The sequence below is a fragment of the Drosophila bipectinata genome, chromosome 2L (genome assembly GCF_030179905.1).
Source record: "Drosophila bipectinata strain 14024-0381.07 chromosome 2L, DbipHiC1v2, whole genome shotgun sequence".
Taxonomy (NCBI): domain Eukaryota; kingdom Metazoa; phylum Arthropoda; class Insecta; order Diptera; family Drosophilidae; genus Drosophila; species Drosophila bipectinata.
Window position 1 is genome coordinate 22,905,169 of NC_091736.1, and position 21,599 is coordinate 22,926,767.

The window sequence follows — 21,599 nt, forward strand, 5'->3', positions numbered from 1 at the left end:
CCATTCCTCTCCAATTTCACTGTGGTCTCGAAAACATTTCCAATTTAAATTCCTTAAGACTTCTTTTTCTTCCGTCCATCCTGGTATGTCCATCTTGGTTGCCACTGTCATTTTAAATTTGTTTTGCACTTGCGACCGGGAATGTAGCGTTATCATTTTTGAGGGCCAGACGACCAAATCTACCATATTCGTGATTTTGGTTTCCCAGTCGTTGTTTCCCTGGCAAGATTTTGTTTACTGGTTTCGTGATAGTTTTCGCTATCGTTGAAGATTCCTTTTTGATTTTCTTATCCACTTGTCAATCTTCAATGACTTTAAATAGGGAGGGTTCTTTTTCTAGTAGCTTTCTTTTTAGGTCTTTCTTTTAGGTCTTTTAAGGTCCAACATCGCCCAGGAATCTGTAGGCATATGTTATAAATCTCTTCTTTTGTTAAACCAAATTTACATATCTTTATTTGTAGCCTGAGGCGTTATTCAAATTTCGCAACACTTTCATCCTCAACTAGAGTTAGGTTCCTAAACAGATGTTTCTCAAAAGATGAATTTTGCTTTGGAGAGAAATACAGTGCCGACTTATCTACCAATATTTTAATTTTCCAATATATTCTCCATGCTCTATTGTTTGACTTGAAATGCCTGTAGCCTCTTCCCGCTCGCTACGAAGTAGAGCTTCATCGATGTTTTCGCACATGAACGATTTAATAAGCGTCATTTCCTGTAATAAGCTAATATAAATTCGTTTTTGCTTTATTCCTATCCTTTATTCCTAGGAGAAGCTATTATATTTCGCAACCTGCCTCTGAATCTGCAAGTCACATGGTGAATGCCGGTGCAAAGGGGAAAAAAAATTAAACTTTGTGCATTTTCCATCTGATAGTAATAATCACGTTTTTTTTAATATTTATACCCTTGCAGAGGGTATTATAATTTTGGTCACAAGTGTGCAACGCAGTGATGGAGACATCTCCGACCCTATAAAGTATATATATTCTTGATCAAGATCACCTCCTGAGTTGATATGAGCATGTCCGTCTGTCTGTCTGTTTCTACGCGAACTAGTCTCTCAGTTTTAAAGCTATCGTCTTGAAACTTTGCACCCACCCTTCTTTCCTTTGCACGCAGTATATAAGTCGGAACGGGCCGGCCCGGCCGACTATATCCTTTAGCTGCTATATAACTGATTGAGCGAACATGGTATACCTTTTAGAGGGTTTTTAGAGTTATAGAGTTCAAATTTGACACAAGAGCTATTTTTGGCAAAACATTACGACATGTCAAATTTCATAAGGATCGGTCGACTATATCTTATAGCTGCCATATAACTGAACGATCGAAAATGACCCAACTTTCGTGTTTTTGAAGATAGAAAGCTGAAACTTATTTCAGATTCTATTTTTGGTCAGTTGATCCAACCTACCAAATTTCATTAGGATCGGCCAACTATATCCTATAGCTGCCATATAACTGAACGATCGGAAATAGTATTTGGTAGAAATGCCAACTTTCTTTTTTTAAATTTTTTATTTTAGGTAATTGGTGTTATTATGAATCATAAGGATCGGCCAACTGTATCCGATGTTTGCGATATATATCCGGTTTTAACTGCAGGGGTATATCAACTTCGGCTCCGCCCGAAGTTAGCTTTCCTTTCTTGTTTTTTTTTTTTATTTTGTCTGTGGTTATAATATAAGGGAAGAAGTAGTAGAGAGAGAGAGATCAGAAGAGAAGAGATATCAGTGCTTTGTGAAAGAAAGGCTTCCATATTGGGCTTCCGCAGTATCAGGCTTCCATATTGGGTATGAAACGGTATACCGGTTGTATGGAGGTTTCGTTTTATGGGTAAAGCATAGTACTGAGTTGACGAAAATCCGCTGTCCAACGAGTGACAGCTGTCAAACTCCATATAAAAAAAACGGTGTAAAAAAGGAAAGAAGAAGAAATGTTTGCCTTCTAGATTTTGCGGGTACTGAGTTGACGAAAATTTTTGTTATCGATTTTAATCGTGTTGCCGGATCAAAAAAAATAAACAGCTGCTCTCGGGGTGTTAAAATAAATATTTCAATTTATTTTTATAGGTGTGACATGGAGGGTCAATTGACCAAACAAAAAAAAAGTCGGCCCGAAAAATTTTCGACGCGCCAGGACAAATTAAAATTCATTTCTGCGGTCAAGACGAAGCCCATAATATGGGATTTGACCCACAAGGGGCATTTTAATTCAATAAAATGGCATTGAAATGATTTGTGATTGATTTTGATTTTGATTTTGACCCAGTTTTCTTTTTCTTAATCAGCTCCTTAGCGGCAAAATACATAAACAAAACACCAACATCCAATCGTTTTGAATTCATTTTTGCTTATTGGTTTTTTGTTTACAAACAACAGCTGTTCAGTATTACCTTATTTCTTCATTTTTTTGGTCACACTACCTCGGCAGCCGAATAAAGTACAAAATCGCTATCAGAATTTCAACAGCGGATTTTCGTCAACTCAATACTATGCTTTATTGGCAAAACCTAAAAAACTACCTTATATTTTATATATATACCCTCATATATCAATCAATCAATATTTTTCCATCTCTACTTAAGAATTTATATTTTATATTATTGTTGTATAACCTGTCGGGTCAGGCAGCAGCCGCTGAATCAGTTTATAGTTTATTTATTAAGCTAAAATATGGCCATATTGCCTTAGATGATCGCAAGCCGACTCTTTCTCGGCCGCTCGACTTCAACGGGACTATTTTAAGATAGCCTTAGCTTCGCAATGTCTATGTCGGGCCGCCTTCTCCGCTATCAAGAGCTTTAGCTTCGCGTATGTCTAGTCGGGCCGCACTGTCTGTCCATATTATTGTCACTGCTTAGCACCATAAGCTGGATGATCACAATTGTTAATCCCAGTTTCATCTGCCTGCAGAGTAAATAATTATAACGTGCAATACTTAAATTCGACTTTGTTTTTTGAAGCGGATTTACGGCATCGAAAACCAGACCAGAATGACCAGACATAAATACTGAATACAACTTAAAAAAAGATATGATTTTTTTGGTTTTCGAGCAAAAAGGACAATTGAAATTTGTAATGTTTTTTTTTTTTTAATTTTTCCGAAATCGATGAAACATTGATTTCCAACAACATTGATGTCTCCATCTCTAAAACCCACCACTGGCAAATACTCATTTTCCATAGCCCGCGTGCACAGGTCTGCACAGGTCACTTCTAGACAGTGTGAGCACGCTCAAAATATTTAGAAGCTCTCTCATCTTCTTTTGTGAGATGCCAAATCTTATGATTTGATCATAATAAACCAATTAACTAAAATAAAAAATCTAAAAAAAGTCCCAAGCTTTTATCTTCAAAAATACGAAAGTTGACATTTCTACCAAATACTATTTCCGATCGTTCAGTTATATGACAGCTATAGGATAAAGTTGGTCGATCCTAATGAAATTTGGTAGGTTGAATCAACTGACCAAAAATAGAATCTGTACTAAGTTTCAGCTTTCTATCTTCAAAAACACGAAATTTGGGTCATTTTTGATCGTTCAGTTATATGGCAGCTATAAGAGCTATATAGTCGACCGATCCTTATGAAATTTGGCATGTCGTAATGTTTTGCCAAAAATAGCTCTTGTGTCAAATTCAAACTCTCTAACTCTAAAAACACCAAAGTTATACCATTTCCGATCAATCAGTTATATGGCAGCTAAAGGATATAGTCGGCCGATCCAAGCCGTTCCGACTAATATACTGCGTGCAGAGGAAAGAAGGGTGTGTGCAAAGTTTCAAGTCGATAGCATTAAAACTGAGAGACTAGATCGCGTAGAAACAGACGGACAGACGGACATGGTCAAATCAACTCAGGAGGTGATCCTGATCAAGAATATGTATATATACTTTATAGGGTCGGAGATGTCTCCTTCACTGCGTTGCACACTTTTGACCAAAATTATAATACCCTCTGCAAGGGTATAAATATCAAATAATGACAAAGATGAATAATGACAGCCCATAATCGAGAGCGCGCCCACCCCGAATAGTATGAGGTACTCGGTAGCGTCTAAACTTTCAACTCGTTTTTCTCGGAACGACATTTATGTGTGCGGCGCAGGTGATTCACAAAATTCTATGGTACCGATCTAGCTGAAATTTGCATATTTTGTTCGAAAAAGTAACAGTAAAAGTAGTTTTTTATTTATCATTAATTTAAAATAAATTTTTAAAATTAAAAAAAATTTTTTTTTTTGTGAGTTCGCCATTTTGTTGTTTATTGATGAAAATATTTCATTCTAGTACGGGACAGAGCCATAACCTTACAAAAGAATAATCTATTATAATTATATATATATAATTATAATAATTGTATATATAACCAAAATACCAAAAAAAGTATAACCAAAAAAAGAAAAAAAAAGATTTTTTCAATCTACACCCTTAAAGGATAGCAGAAAGTAGGCTGCGAGCATGACGTTTCACATGTTTTATACCAGAGGTCGGCACGGCCCTATCTCGGGGGCATAGGAAATTTCTCTGCCCGAGCTCTGCCACACACACACAGTATAAATGTGTGAAACGTCATGCTCACAGCCTACTTTCTGCTATTCGTTACTAACACTAATGCGGTAAAATCATATCAATGTATTGGGGTGCCGACCACTGTTTTATACTGTTTGTGAGCCGCAGAAATCGGGCAGAGAAATTTTTCATGCCACTGGAATAGGGCCCTGCCGACCACTGCTGTAGGGCCATTTCGGCTCTGCCAGCCAGTGTTGACTATTCTTCTGGTCATAAAAAGGCTAACATATGAAAAAAGATAGACGCTGTCAGTAAATAAGGACGATACTTAAAATATAAAGCTACGTTAGTATAACAATATTTTTATTAATTTTATTTATTTATTAAGTATTTTTGAGAAGTTCTGAAATTTTTTCAATCAAGTCCCCCTTATCTGCTGAATTTCTGTTGCAAGCATCGGTTTTTGTTCACATATCTTGGGAATTTTAACTGTCACTCATGAACGTCTTAAAAATTGTGAAATACCCAGATGGTGATGGTCTAAAACTAATGAAAATCGATAAGAATATAAAGATCTTTTGGCATATCGATGTTTTTTTTACCATTCCAATGCAAAAATACTGCCAGTATTAAAGTGTGGCATCGTAACACATAAAAATACAAGAAGGTACCAGATGGACTCGTTCCTTCAGTTTTGTTTTTAAAATAGCTATCCGCCAGATTTTAATATATCCCGCCATATGCTTTTGAAAACCGCCAGACCTATCAGGGAAATAGCTAAATTGAAAACGCTGCTGACAGCAGTTTAGATATTTTCAAAAAGCTCATTCCAAAATATGTACTTCGAATGATAGTGGGAAGTCGTAAGTGCCCTAGGGGTAACACCTTTAAAATTAGTTCAAAAAAATTAAACTCAAGCACATGTATTCTTTAAAATTTCCACTCAACTATGTATGTCTGTTCCGACCCAAGTATTCCCTCTTTTTAAAATTTTTATTTAAATAATATTTTAAATTAAGACTTAGAAACTGGTGGTTAGTCTCTCTAAAACATCTCCATCGATGTAAAACTTTTAATATACATATGTAGCTACTTTTGTTATCTCGATAACATATGTCAGTCTGAAACCACTAGAAATATTAAATACTGTTTGTCAGCGGGAAGCGTTAGCTCCTTTAGATGATTTCCAGTGCGATACATTGGTGCACATTAAATCATCGAACTGCCTTTATTTTTCACCCTTTGTTTTGTATATATTTTAAATGATATTAGCAAATAATAACAAGTCGTGCCCGCCATTGTAAATACAAAAATATCATTTTAAAAAATGTTACCCGTGTTGTTCATGGCTTAAGAAATGATCGGAAAAACCTGTGCGTGCCATGTAACCCCCTTACTCGACAAAGAACAATAAATTGAACAAAAACGTGGTGTGCGTTTACGTCTTGTACGTCATAGATAGACATTACAAAGGACGAATTTACTGTAGCTAAATAATCAAGTTCTAGGTAAGTAAACATACAAAGGATTTAAAATTCTAATATATTAAGGCGATATGAAAAAAACAAAAACAGCTGACGCATTGTCAATTAAAGAGAGGCTGTTGATCCCATTCTATAATTCTTATCAAGTACTCAACATTTCTGAAACATAGTTGAGGGAAATTATTTTATATTAATAGTACTATGAGCTCAGAAGTATTTATTCAAAAATTCGTGAATTAAAAATATTTCAAACATGTTAAACTAGAATATAAAAGCATGCATACACTCAAATACATAATATGTATATATGCGTGAATAAAAAAATTAGTGTATAAGAAAAAAATATACATGTTCGGGATAAAATATTTAATACTATTAAATTAATAAACATTTTTGCCGCAAATATGCAAATTTTTTTTATAAAAAAATATTTTTTTTACTTTCTACTTATATGTGTATATACTGTATATTTATTTACATATAATCTAAAAAATTTGTATAATATAATTTGTATAAACACTTATAGTTGCTTAGTAAAAATTTTTTTATTTTTTTATTTTTTTTTTTTTTTTATTATCAATCATTCAAAAGTTACATTTAAAATCTGTCCGGAATTATGAACAATAATTAAATTTTTTAATGATACCTTAGCTGAATAGAATATTGAGTAATATGTTATAATGTACAAATATGATTTTTGCTTGTCCTACGAACTACTTTTAACTTTAATTTTTGTTTAAGCCTTCACGTTTCAATTAGAATTTTATGGTGAACCCTTTAGTGGGCGTGAATAAATCTAGAAATGCAGCTCAGTCCCATTCGTACGAGTAAAAAAAAATTGAAATAAAGAAAAAGGAAATTTTCGGACGGATAAATTACAATTAAAAAGAAACTTGTATTTTAAGATAGGCACATATGAGTTCGATTTAAATTTGTATGTATGAATGTATATAATATAAATTATATACATATATATATTTTATAATATTATATTTATAAATTTATTTTAATTGTGTATAAAAAAACAAAATTGATTACCTTACCTGTCGTTTTGTTACATGGCAGCTAAAAAATATACATAGTTGGCTGATTCTTATATTTTAATGATGGATAAATATGTAGCTTTTTTGTATATATGTGCATGTATGTACATATGTATATATGTATAACCAAAATTTTTTTATTTCAATCTGCTTTTTAGAGTGGAACTTCTAGAAGCAGAAAATTTGACAAAAATCCACAAATTAGTTTTGATGTTTCCCTTTTAAACATCCCTTTTAAAGGATTTTTTAAAAAGCCGATATTTTAGGGAAAGATTGAATTTAATTTTGTTTTTTTTTGGCTTGTGACATTGAAAATTCATCATTTTTTTTTGCTTTATTTAGTCTTAACCACAGTCTTAATCTTTTTAACCCAGAGAACCCGTTCCCCTCTATGATGGGAATGCATATGCATATGAATGCGTAGGATCAACAAAATCGATTTGATTTTAACAAGGCTCATAGGACCGACTACAAAAATAGACGTTCGTTCAATAGGGCTTCCAGGCTTCATAGAATATAAAAACAAAAAATTGGTTGATTTTCTCGGCCCTTGATGTTGGGCCGAAAAGCCGTTTTTTTTGTATAAACTCCAATAAATTAGAGATCCTGCGCTCAAATTTATGCTTAAACTATTTTTGTCGAATTTTGTTGTTTTTGAAATTTGACCACGCCTATGCCCGCCGCCTATATCAAGAGTGCGCCATATTTCCATTATTACTTAATTTTTACATAAACTTAAGTTTTTCTTAAAAAGAACTAAAACTTTTACTAAATATGGATTCATTAGTTATTAAATTAATTTTAAACCTCTAACTGCGTCGTCCTTCCGGAACGCTGCATTAGAGAACTCATAAAAACCTGCAACATGTATTGTTTTTTCGAAAAGTGGCAAAAAACCATTACTAAAAATTTATTTTATAGTAATTTGTTAAAAACGTTGCATTTAAACCTTTCCAAGGCACTTAGAGGCACTTAAAAGAAAACCTTATCAGAACACATCTACTTTTGTTAGAATAACCTAGAACAACATATTTGCAACACATTGGATAAAGCAATAGAAACATATACATATAAATATAGAAAAACCTTTAAAATTAAAAATGTACGTACATACCTTGATCTATATTTTCTATAAAGACACTTTTAGCTTTAAATGTTAGCTTTAATTGCCTCACTAGATGCAAGTTGTGAACATTTTCCCGTGTTTTTATGCTTAAACAAAACGACATTGAAAAGCTGAATTACCTGAAAATATTGAATTATTTCACACAAAAAAAAAAAATTTCGGCTTTTGAGACAAAATGCAGTGGTCTGCACCCTATACATTATTATCATTTTAATGCAGTGGTCGGCACCAATACATTGATATGATTTAAACGCATGAGTGTTAGTAACGAATAGCAGAAAGTAGGCTGTGAGCATGACGTTTCACACATTTATACTGTGTGTGTGTGGCAGAGCTCGGGCAGAGAAATTTCCTATGCCCTCGGGATAGGGCCGTGCCGACCACTGTTTTAATGCATTAGAATTAGTAACGAATGGAAGAAAGTAGGCTGAGAGCATGACGTTTCATAAGTGGTATACTCGATCTAGAAGAGATCCTCTGCAAACATATTGATTAGAGACTCTGATTGCTGCCAAGAAACTACAGATCCTGCAAAAATTTAAGAAGGTCCTTAGGACTGATGAGAAGGATTTGTTGACCCCCGATGTTAGACGACCAAAAAATACTACGTTCAATTTAAAGTAACAGCACTATCACTTATCTTTTATAGTCATTGAAGTCCAAGAGATATACCTTTGTATGGGAAATGCATATGTACTATAGGTATACCTCCTAAAAATTGGCATCAAAAGGTAGTCAAAAATTTTAAACAAACTTTAACTGCGTAGTCATTATTTGGCCATGTCAAATCCTAGCTTTTTCTCTTTTAGTCTCTTGGATCCACGCGTTCATACGGACAGACAGACACGGCTATATCGACTTGGCTGATGATGCTGATCAAGAATATATAAACTTTATTGGGTCGGTGATGATTCCTTCTCTATGTTACATACATTTACACGACTACAATATAGCCTTTTACTTTACGAATACCGGGTATAAAAAGGATGCTTACAAAGTCAATATCTCTAAAACTGTAAGACTAGTTCGCGTAGAAACAAACAGACGTATGTACATGTTTATATCGACTCCGAAGCTGACCTAATCAGGAATTTATTTATTTTAAAGGTTCAAAGAAATCGTCTTCAATCCTAAACACACTTTTGGCCTAAAACTACGAAAAACAAAAGAGAGAGTCTATTGAATTGTTATACTGTTACTGAATCAATTCTTTATTTTCTTTATTGTCTATATAAAAATTTAATGAGAGCAATATAGCTCAATTAAGATCAATTTAAAGATACCTTTAAAGTCTGGAATAGATTGAATAGGCGCTAAAGTGATTAGGGGCTGTCCAAGTTCGAGTTATGTAAAAGGCATGGTTACATTTTTAATGTAGTCCGTATACAATATACATATATAGTCCTATACATGTTCTCTGTTGATGTCCAAGGGGTAAATCAAATTAAAAACCTTTTGAGGAGGTAAATCCCGAGGGCAAACCTGCATGCCAAGCCCAAATTTGGAAATATCAAATTTGATGACGAAAATATTTTATAGGTATTAGAAAGGTGTAAGAAATTACATAAGAAAGGCATAACATTTAAAATTACATTTTATAGGTATAAGAAAGGTATGAGAAATTACACAAAAAAATGTATTTTTAAAGATACTTTTTCTCAGAGACTTAAAAGATAGAGCGAAAGTATTTGGCATGGAGACTCCTATAATGCCCACGCAGTTCAAATCTGTTCCAAATTTTTGCTACGCTCTTTTCCGCCTCCATAAATTGGAAATTTCTGAAGCGCCTTTTATTTTTATTGCGTATTCTTTAAGCAAAGATTATAAAGTACATAGATGGGACATCAGGGCCCAAAACGGTCAACTTTTTTCGTCGAGCTTGTTGGTGAGGGGGGAAACGCACATGCATACGATTCTATTTTTAGAACTCATTACATGTATCCGTCAAAAAAAATGTGAACCTATGTGTGTATGTGTGACTGCTCGAACGACGGAGTAAAAATGTTTTGGCTTCTAAATTTCAATTTCTATTTCTCGTTTCTGTTTTCGATGCGCCGATGTGGTACTTGGTAGAAGAAATAGTATTTTTGATCGCCGCAGATCGAGACAGGATGGTAGCGTAATGCATAGAGTAGTTACTCTATGTGTAATTTTTCTGTGTTCCAATTCTCGTAAGGACTTTGAACTTTTTCGTTCTTTTATAATTATTTTTTTTTATTTTTGCGGAATAAAATTTTAAGGGAGTCCTTCCGGCATTTTGTCATCCGACACGTCCGTCACTTTTTTTTACTTTAATTGTTATAGAATGCAATTAAAAATAATAATAATAACGTAAAAATTAAAAGTAAAAATAAAAAATTAAAAATATAAAAGTAAATATAAAAAGAATCATAAAACTAAAACTTTATCAAAATCGAAACAACCGCCCGCTAATGAAGTCGAACCCAGGACCCCATGAATAAGGACCACGCACTATCCATCTAGGCTACCCTCGAAGTTGATTTTATGATACTTAAAATTGGTCTTAAAGGAGGCGCTAGAATCTATACCAAAAACAAAGTTGACAAGTAAGGATAGTAGAAGATATATCTGATCTCTTTACTCTTACATTGGTTCGATTACAACGTTTCAAACTTTCATCGTTCCAAAGATGTTACGATCTAAAAATAGAATTCTCTCTCTCCCTATTTCATCTGCCAGCCGTTTGTCGTGGAACCCGCTCTCAAATGTTTTCATTTTTTCCGTCGTGGAACCCGCTGAAATACGAGGCCTACCAAAATGCCGTAGAACCCGCACTTATAGACATTTTTACAGCGGGTTCCACTACGAACTGAGGCGACGTTAAGATGATTTTACAATTTTGTATTTTTTTTCTGGATTATAAATTTAGGAAAACACATTAAAATAATAAAACAATAATATAAATAGATTTAAAATTTAAAAAAATGGACTTCCCGAGCCTGGATTGAACTCGTTTTACTTTGCACACCAGCCAAGCCTTCTACCACTCGGCTATTCCTCATTCTTTGTCGCGCGAAAAATTTCTCAAACTTAACTTGTCGCGCTCGTTCCAGCGGGTTCCACTGCTGGAACCCGCCATAGAAAATTTTTCTTTGTATGAGATGTCCCATCTATGTACTGTGTAATCTTTGCTTTAAGTATATATTGTTGAGAATACTCTCACAAAAATTCATAACGATCGGAGCATTAGAACCGAAGTTGTAGCTATTTAAAGCGCACTACCTACACATAAAACTTGATCAAACGTGAAACTTTAAACGCGATTATCTCAGAATTTTGATTTTTCGAAATTACCTTTGCGGTGGACACGATTACTAAAAAACTACTAATCCGATCAACACCAATTATATTACCACTTATTTATTATGTTATTAGCTAGTCCGTGAACGAGGGATTTTCAATTTTTTTGAAAACTCCTTTTTTAAAGCATAAAAATCGAAAATCTTATACCTTAACCCTTTACATGGTGGTGATGCAGATCTGCATCATGCCGTTTAAATTCAATTATTTATCAACCTGCGTTACAAAACTGTATAAAAACTTTTTTATGCAGTTCAGAAACTTTCGTTTTTTATATGAAAAGTGTTGATCACTCAGAATTCTGTCCAATACTCAACAGGTGATTACTTTTCCAACCAATTTGGTGAATGTGGTAATCTGAATTGGTTGTGCAGTTTCTGATACAAAATATAAAAAATCAAAAAAAATTGTATAGTTGATTCAATTAATGTTTAAAAACAGGTAAATATTATATTTAGTTGTATATTATTGAGTTTTTGTGTTTATTGCATTATTATACAATTAAATCATTAATTTCGCTTAGTTTAAAAAATTATATTTTTTTTGCTTTTTGTAAAAAAAATTAAGAAAAACCAACCTTAAAAAAAAATAAAAAGAAGTGTATCTACTTACTTATCTACCGAACAAAAAAAAATCAAGAAAATCGGAGTTATTGCCATGTAAAGGGTTAAAAAAGTACATTTTTTGTTAAAACCGTTAAACCATTTTTTTTTATCAAATTTTTTAAATATCTTTCGTTCACGGTCTAGACAATACAATACACTAACTAAATTTTTTTGAATTTTGGATTTCAGACAAACCGTTTTTGGGATATCATGTCCACCGCAAGACACCATCGAAAAAAGACAATCCGGGAATTCGGCTATAACATTTTTATTATGTAATATTTTTTTATGAAAAAATTTAATTAAGGGGACCCCCCCCATTCTCGGTTTTAAAAAATCGTTTTTTTTTTTTAATTTAATTCGAACTTGTAACTATTCAAGAATGTTCCCTGAAAATTTCAAGTAAAAATATCAAAAACTCTTAAAGATATAGCCGATTTATGGTGGAAGCCTCAGGCGACGGCGAGAGCCATTTCAAAACTTTAAACGCGTTTTTCTCGAAACAGTGTTTTTACGACTGGCGCATGAAGTTACTCAAAAACTATTAATCCAATCGGTTCCAAATTTTAACACGTTATTCTATACATATATAGCTCTCGTATGAACTAGGATAAATCGAATCGGTGAAGATCTTCTTTACTTTTCAACTCGATTTGTGGCTGAAAAAAATGGAAATTTCGAAAAAAAAATTTCAAAGGTCCACCATTTTGTTAATTTTTGAGCGAAGTTAATAATCCTAGTTCATACGAGAGCCAAACATGTACTTTTTCTAATCCCGTTAGAATTTTTGGATTCAGATGTTCCAGTGAGCGGAAATCACATGCGCCGCCGAAAAGAAGGGCTTTTCTTTGATCACAAAAAACAACAACAAAAACAAAACAAAAAAAAATTCTGTGAAATGATTTTTTTCCTTTTTGTGTCTTAATATATGTAAGCACAGTTACAACCCTAAAAAATAATTTATGTTCATTTGCCAGCCCATTGAAAATCGTCAAAATTTAAAATCGAGAATGGGGGGGGTCCCCTTAAGTACCCAGAAACATGTACTAAACAACGTCGGTAAAACATTTTTCATAAATATTTTCTATGGTGTAAAAAAAAAAATCTATAAAATACCATTTTTGCGCGGTACAACTGTATATAACCCCTTAAAGTTAAAACGTTAAAGGTTAGTTATATAAAAAAAAAGGACATCTCATAGAAACAAAAGTCTTCCTTTGGCGGGTTCTAGCGCTGGATTCCGCTGAAAGGAGCGGGTTCCACTGCGTGACAAGTTAAGTTAAAGACATTTTTCGCTAGACACCGAATGAGGAATAGCCTACTCGGCTATTGGCTGCTTGTCTGATGTGCGGAGTGAAACGAGTTCTAATCAGGCTCAAGACTTCAAGTTTTTGTTTATTTTAAATTTATTTATTTTATATTTTAATTGTTTTTAAATGTTTTCCAATACAATCAAGAAAAATAAAAAAATTTTAAATCACCTTTACATCGTCTCAGTTCATAGTGGAACACGCTGTAGAAATCTCTATGAGTGTAGGTTCTACGTCACATTGTCAGAGCGCGTAGTGGAACCCGCTATAAAAATGAAATCATTTGGAATGAGGAATGCAGCCGAATGTCGCGAATGGTTTTTAACACACTCTATGCATTCGTTTATTTTCTTCTGTTGAAGAAGAAAACGTTTTAAACGTTTTTTTTTATACTTCTTTATTAATGTATGAGATGACCGTAGAGCAGTGGTCGGCACCGCAATACATTGATATGATTTTACCGCATTAGTCTTAGTAACGAATAGCAGAAAGTAGACTGTGAGCATGACGTTTCACACATTTATACTGTGTGTGTGTGGCAGAGCTCGGGCAGAGAAATTTCCTATGCCCCCGAGATAGGGCCGTGCCGACCTCTGCCGTAGAGCTATAAAAACATCGATATTTGAATACATCGATCATTTCGAAATCGATACTTCAAAATATAGTTGTAGCGCGACATATCGTATTTTTTTAGTTAATAACAAAAAAAAACAAGAAAGCAAAGCTAACTTCGGGCGGAGCCGAAGTTGATATACCCGTGCAGTTAAAACCGAATATATATCGCAAACATCAAATATAGTTCCCCGATCCTTATGATTACATCATAATAAAACCAATTAATTACAATAAAAAATCTAAAAAAAAGTCCCAAGCTTCTATCTTTAAAAATACGAAAGTTGATATATCTACCAAATACCATTTCCGATCGTTCAGTTATATGGCAGCTATAAGATATAGTCGGCCGATCCTAATGAAATTTGGTAGGTTGGATCAACTGACCAAAAATAGAATCTGTACTAAGTTTCAGCATTCTATCTTCAAAAACACGAAAGTTAGTTCATTTCCGATCGTTCAGTTATATGGCAGATATAGGATATAGTCGGCCGATCCTAACAAAATTTGGCATGTCGTATTATTTTGCCAAAAGTAGCGCTCATGTTAAATTTGAACTCTCTCACTCTAAAAACACCGAAGTTATACCATTTCCGATCAATCAGTTATATGGCAGCTATAGGATATAGTCGGCCGATCCCGGCCGTTCCGACTTATTTACTGCGTGCAAAGGAAAGAAGGGTGTGTGCAAAGTTTCAAGTCGATAGCTTTAAAACTGAGAGACTAGTTCGCGTATATAACTGAACGATCGGAAATGACTCAACTTTCGTGTTTTTGAAGATAGAAAGCTGGAACTTGGTACAAATTATATTTTTGGTCAGTTAATCCGACCTACAAAATTTCATTAGGATCGGCCGACTATATCCTATAGCCATATATCTGAACGATCGGAAATGGTATTTGGTAGAAATATCAACTTTTGTATTTTTGAAGATAGAAGCTTGGGACTTTTTTTTTGATTTTTTATTGTAATTAATTGGTTTTATTATGATGTAATCATAAGGATCGGCCAACTATATCCGATTTTTGCGATATATATCCGGTTTTAGCTGCAAGGGTATATCAACTTCGGCTCCGCCCGAAGTTAGCTTTGCTTTCTTGTTTTTGTTTGAGATGTCCCATCTATGTTCTTTATAATCTTTGCTGATACTGATACTGATTGTATGTATAGTCAGATATTTCTTTCCATCCTACATTATAGCCTTTACAAAAACTTTGTTAAAGCCGGAGATCTTTAGCTCCGAAGTTTTTCCAAGTAAGACGTGATGGACCTCTGTGAAGAGGGGAGGAGTCCTTATTTCGGTAGACTTAAATCTCGCTTCTGAAGAGGTGAAATCACAAAAGTTTTGTGATTTACAATGTATTTCCATTAAAATCATATTTACCGGTAAATCTTTATGTTTTACCTGTTCCATACCTCCTTCGGCCGAACCGCCCACATACTGGCATTATTTGTCTGCTATTCACGCACCATGATTTAACCGCTGGCATGTTTGACATATCCCTAAGGAAAATTAACCATGTTAGAAATTCGTTAGGTCGGCAGTTAGACTTATGTCTTATCCTGATGGTATCACTTTTGCCAGAGCTTTGCCCTTTGAACACCAGAGGATCAATATCACCCCACTCTTGAGTTTTCTGTCGAAACTTGAAGTTTCCTTGCGTGCCAAATAAGATTTGCTGTTTCCGTAAGTCTGATTTTCACAAACCTTATAGCCTTATCGATACATATGATTGGTTCAATATTCTGCCATGCACCGATCTTATTGTCACTTACAAAAATTTTACCATATTTTCAATACATTTTTTGTCTCATGTGTGCCATGGAAATATCCATCCGCTTCAACATATCCTCCTTGGTTTACAAGGTGCCTAACGAACTTAAACAATACTAAAAATAGGCTCTTACTTAAATATAAAAAAAACCTGCAGTAGTATAGACCGTGCATAAGGAGGATCAAACTCGTTGATTCGCTAGGCCCCGATGGAGTACCAGACTGTGTGCTTAAATCCTGTGCCAGGGCTCTGTGGACACATCTATATAGAGTTTTCAACTTATTTTTGGAAACCTCCATTTTTTCTTGTAAGTGGAAGGAATTTTTCATGATTCCCTTACATCAAAAAGAGAAAAAGTCAGATTCTGCGAACTACAGAGGCATTTCAAAATTGTCGGCCATTCTAAAGTTTTTCGAAAAATTAATTAATCCTCATTTGCAACAGCTTTGCTCTTCGATCATTACTCCATGTCAGCATTGCTTGAATAAGGGATGCTTCATCACCAATTATTTATTTTTGTTGACATCCTTTGTCATAGATGGCCTCCGAAATGGATTTTAAACTGATGTTCTTTACACAGACTTCGTAAATCGTTCGATTCAGTCAATCACTCCAGTTGCGAAAACCGAATATTCTAAGATTTCTTACAGACCTCCTAACGTGGATCTCCAGCTAGACGGAAGAACACAAGGAGTCTTATTTAAAAATGAACATTCGTCCCTCAAGGAAGTCATCTTGGTCCGTTACTCTTTACTCTTTTTTTCATGAATTGCTCCTTGCTTTAACGATCTTGCTAGTACTTATGTATGAATGTTTGTCTTCAGAATAAATCTGCTTCTGCCCAATGAAAACTTCTGTCCGATCTCGAAAATTTTCGAAAATGGTGTTTAGCAAATGTTTAACCGTAACTTAAAATGCACTCAAAATGCAAGCGTATGTCTTTTTATCGCTCTTGCCCTACGCAGGCTACGTATTCGCTCTATGGGATTGCCTTAAAAAACTTTACTCAGATTAAAGATGTTGATTTCCTATTAGACTCAAGTTTGCGGACCATATTTCCACAAAATTACTAAGGCTTAAGGTGTCCTTGGGTTTGTTAAAAGGTGGTCAGAAGAATTTAACTACCCTTTATTAATAAAAGTTGAATTATTTCTTTGGTTCGTCCGATACTGGAGTACTGTTCATATGTCTGGAGATATTGGGGATAGGGAGTACATGAAGACAGTATAGAATCTGTTCAAATAATATCTTAACGTTTGCATTTCAGAAGAGGTCTTAACTGAAATGCTAATAATCTTTCTTTGTATCGTATCATAACTCTTACCAATAATTACCCGTCAATTACCCTTATAAAACATTTATCAAATGGTAGAACAATGTTGGGTGTCGTTTTTCTGCACAACCTTATAAATGGTGATATACATAGATAGCCAGCGCTTACTAACACGATTAAATTTTATTATTCTTAATAAAATGACTAGGATCTTTAGTCCTCTATTCCTTACCCATTTTAGTTTGACATGTGCACAACATGACATCATGAACTACAATAACTCTACCCTATTATCTTACTTTCCTGTCCTTCAATCTTAAAAACATTTATTTTAAACTTTAGAAGTAATTCTTCGTCGTTAGCTTTCTAATTTCTTTATTTACCTAATAAGTCGGTTCCCGCGTTTCGGACCGAATGTGATGCGACAGCGCCCCTTATGTCGGTTGGTCCTTCAAGCTTCATGATGAATGTAGGAATGCTACCTGGTGCACTAGCCATTCCCCTACTTCTGAAAGACCGCAATAAAAAGAGTCTTTGTATTTACGTTTTTTTTAGTACATATTATTTTTTACATGTATCATTTTAAATTGAATTTAAATTTTTAAATTTTTTAGTACATATTATTTTGTATACCAACTCATTTTAAACAAGAAAGGAAAGCTAACTTTGGGCGGAGCCAAAGATGATATACTCTTACAGTTAAAACCGGATATATGTATATCGCAAAAATCGGATGTAGTGGGCCGATCATTATGAGAATATTATAATATAACCAAATTTGTTACAATAAAAAATCTTTAAAAAAAAGCGCCAAGCTTTTATCTTCAAAAATAAAAAAGTTGGTATTTTTACCTAACACCAAATACCATTTCCGATCGTTCAGTTATATGGCAGCTATAAGATATAGTCGGCCGATATGAAATTTGGTGGGTCGGATCAACTGACCACAAATAGAATCTGTACGAAGTTCCAACTGTCTATTCTCAAAAACACTAAAGTTGCGTCAATTCCGATCGTTCAGTTACATGGCAGCTATAGGATATAGTTGGCCGATCCTTGAAATCCTGAAATTTTGTGGGAGTTGTATTTTGTCAAAAATAGCATTCGTTCAAAATCCGAACTCTCTAACTCTAAAAATTCATTTCTAACTCTAAAACGCATTTCCGATCAATCAGTTATATGGCAGCTATAGGATATAGTCGGCCGATCCCGGCCGTTCCGACTTAAATGCTGCGTGCAAAGGAAATAAGGGTGTGTGCAAAGTTTCAAGACGATAGCTTTTAAACTGAGAGACTAGTTTCAGAAACAGAAACAGACAGACGGATATGCTTATATCAACTCAGGAGGTGATCCTGATCAAGAATATATATAATCTATAGGGTCGGAGATGTCTCCTCCACTGCGTTGCACACTTTGGACAACATTATAATACCCTCTGGGTATAAAAATAGCATCTAGCAGTGACAATATCTTCGGAATATTTATTGAAAGTTGAAACCTCCGATTTAATACATTTAATTGTATGCCTTTATGATGTTTCCTAAAACATTTTTCCCCGGAAGATTTTTGTGACCTACCTATTTAATTCCAAATTTTTTATTTTTTTTTATTTTTTGTACAATTGTAAAGGTAATTAGCTGCAAAGATCACAAAATTATTCAAGTTCCTTTCCCACTGTTATGTTTCCGAGCGTTTTCTGTAGCTGCAAAATTATAATATTATCTTACAGATAATTGAATTTTAATAATTGTCGCGAACGATTGCATAAAAAGAATAACAATAATCGAGCGCTGCTTAACGCCTTACACTAGCGGAGCGTTCGAGACCAAAAAGAAAGATTAAGAAACAAACAAGAAGGCGAGGGATTTGTTAACAAAATTGATCGGACCGTCCATTGTACCAAATTGTACCATTTTATGTTGCTTTGTTATTATACTGTAAGCAATTTTTAAATCAGGCAAACAAGTTTTTATAAAAAAAAAAAAATTTTTGTTTGGTCATTGGGATTTTTCAATACCGTAAATAAACAAGAAAGGAAAGCTAACTTCGGGCGGAGCCGAAGTTTATATACCCTTGCAGTTAAAACCGGATATATATTGCAAACATCGGATATAGTTGGCCGATCCTTATGGCAATAGGAATATGTAATCCAATTTTTTACAATACAAAATCTAAAAAAAGTCCCAAACTTCTATCTTCAAAAATACGAAAGTTTCTCTACCAAGTACCATTTCCGATCGTTCAGTTATATGGCAGCTATAGGATATAGTCGGCCGATCCTAATGAAATTTGGTAGGTCGGATCAACTGACCAAATATATAATCTGTACCAAGTTCCAGCTTTCTATCTTCAAAAACACGACTTGGGTTAAAGTTGGGTCATTTCCGATCGTTCAGTTGTATGGCAGCTATAGGATATAGTCGGCCGATCCTTACGAAATTTAGCAGGTCGTATTATTTTGCCAAAAATAGCTCTCACCTAAAATTTGAACTCTCTAACTTTAAAAACACCAAAGTTATATTATTTCCGATCAATCAGTTATATGGCAGCTATAGGATATAGTCGGCCGATCCGTGCCGTTCCGACTTATATACTGCGTGCAAAGGAAAGAAGGGTGTGTGCAAAGTTTCAAGACGATAGCTTTAAAACTGAGAGACTAGTTTGCGTAGAAACAGACAGACGGACAGACAGACGGACAGACGGGCATGCTCATATCAACTCAGGAGGTGATCCTGATCAAGAATATATATACTTTATAGGGTCGGATATGTCTCCTTCACTGCGTTGCACACTTTTGACCAAAATTATAATACCCTCTGCAAGGGTATAAAAAGGCAAATTATATTTAATTTTAAACGTTATAAAAATGTTTATTTCTGCATGCAAATGAAGCCGGATGATCAGCAAATAGACCAGCTCATGGTGCATGCCGAGACTCAAGTAATTTACAGAGAGGGCGGCCCGACTAGTCATTGCGAACATAAGGTCTCGGTAATGGAGAGGGCGGCCCGACCTAGACATTGCGAAGCTAAAACTCTAAAGAAATGCCTGTTGAGTCGAGTGGCCGAGAGAAAGTCGGCTTGCGGCCAACTAAGCGTTTTGTACAAACTTAAGCCTAAATAAATAAACATTACATTAAATATTAACATTAAACCGCTGTGTTGCTGGCTGACCCGACAAATTTGAAAAAAAATAATGTCAAATTCACAACATTTTCAAACATATTGCAATCTAGGTTTACAGTAAGTGAGACGAAAACTTTCAAAGGTCAACAAACTAATACGTGGCATAATTTTAGCATTAATGATTCTGAATAATTTGACATACATAACAGATTTTTATGACAGTTTACGGGACAAGAAATCGAGGAAGATCTATTATTACGAGTCCGATATCAAGAAAGGTTGCGCAGAAATAAATTCACAGAAAAAGGAAATTAAAAAGAACGTGATCCTCGGCCAGAAGGTCATCGTTTAATGCTAGTTCAATGAAGAAAAACTTTATTCGACCTTTGTTTTGTTTCAATCCAATTTTTAAATACATTTTTTTCTCTATTTTTCAGACCATGCAAAAGGGAAGAATTATTGGTACAAAAACATCTAACAAAGCAAAAATTAAAGATCATAATATAAATGGGACTTCAAATACGAATAGTAATAAAACCGGTCAGTAATAATGAAATTGTTCACTTATATTTTAAGTTACTATTTTTATACCCTTGTAGAGGGTATTATAATTTTGGTCACAAGTGTGCAAGTATAAAGTGTATACATATATTCTTCATCAGGATCACCGACTGAGTTGATATGAGCATGTTTGTCTGTTTCTACGCAAACTAGTCTCTCAGTTTTAAAGCTATCGAATTGAAACTTTGCACCCACCCTTCTTTCCTTTGCACGCAGTATATAAGTCGGAGGGACCGGAATCGGCCGACTATATTCTATAGCTGCCATATAACTGATTGATCGGAAATGCTATAACTTTGTTGTTTTAGTTTTAGAGTTCAAATTTCGTACGAATGATATTTTTGCAAAATATTACGACATACAAAATTTCATTAGGATCGGCTGACTATAACTTATAGCTGCCATATAACTGAACAATCGGAAATGATCCTACTTTCATGTTTTTGACGATAAAAAGTTGAAACTTCGTACAGATTCTATTTTTGGTCAGTTGATCCCACCTACCCAATTTCTGGGACTTGGGATGTTTGGGACTTGTTATACCCTTGCAGAGGGTATTATAATTTTGTCCAAAAGTGTGCAACGCAGTGAAGGAGACATCTCCGACCCTATAAAGTATATATATTCTTGATCAGGATCACCTCCTGAGTTGATATGAGCATGTCCGTCTGTCCGTCTGTCTGTTTCTACGCAAACTAGTCTCTCAGTTTTAAAGCTATCGTCTTGAAACTTTGCACACACCCTTCTTTCCTTTGCACGCAGTATATAAGTCGGAACGGCCGGGATCGGCCGACTGTATCCTATAGCTGCCATATAACTGATTGATCGGAAATGGTATAACTTTGG

The 21,599-nt window shown here is 34.4% G+C and overlaps 1 protein-coding gene across 1 annotated transcript in view; it reads left to right on the forward strand.

Annotated features, from left to right (window-relative positions):
• Window positions 1–5,666: 5,666 nt before the first annotated feature.
• hrm (solute carrier family 16 member hermes) overlaps window positions 5,667–21,599 on the forward strand; it is a 30,471-nt gene continuing 14,538 nt past the window's right edge. The window contains exons 1-2 of the mRNA XM_043213702.2: window positions 5,667–6,025; window positions 20,630–20,732. Coding sequence (XP_043069637.1) covers window positions 20,633–20,732 — 100 coding nt within the window. The 5' untranslated portion in view covers window positions 5,667–6,025; window positions 20,630–20,632. The remainder of the gene's footprint in view (window positions 6,026–20,629; window positions 20,733–21,599) is intronic.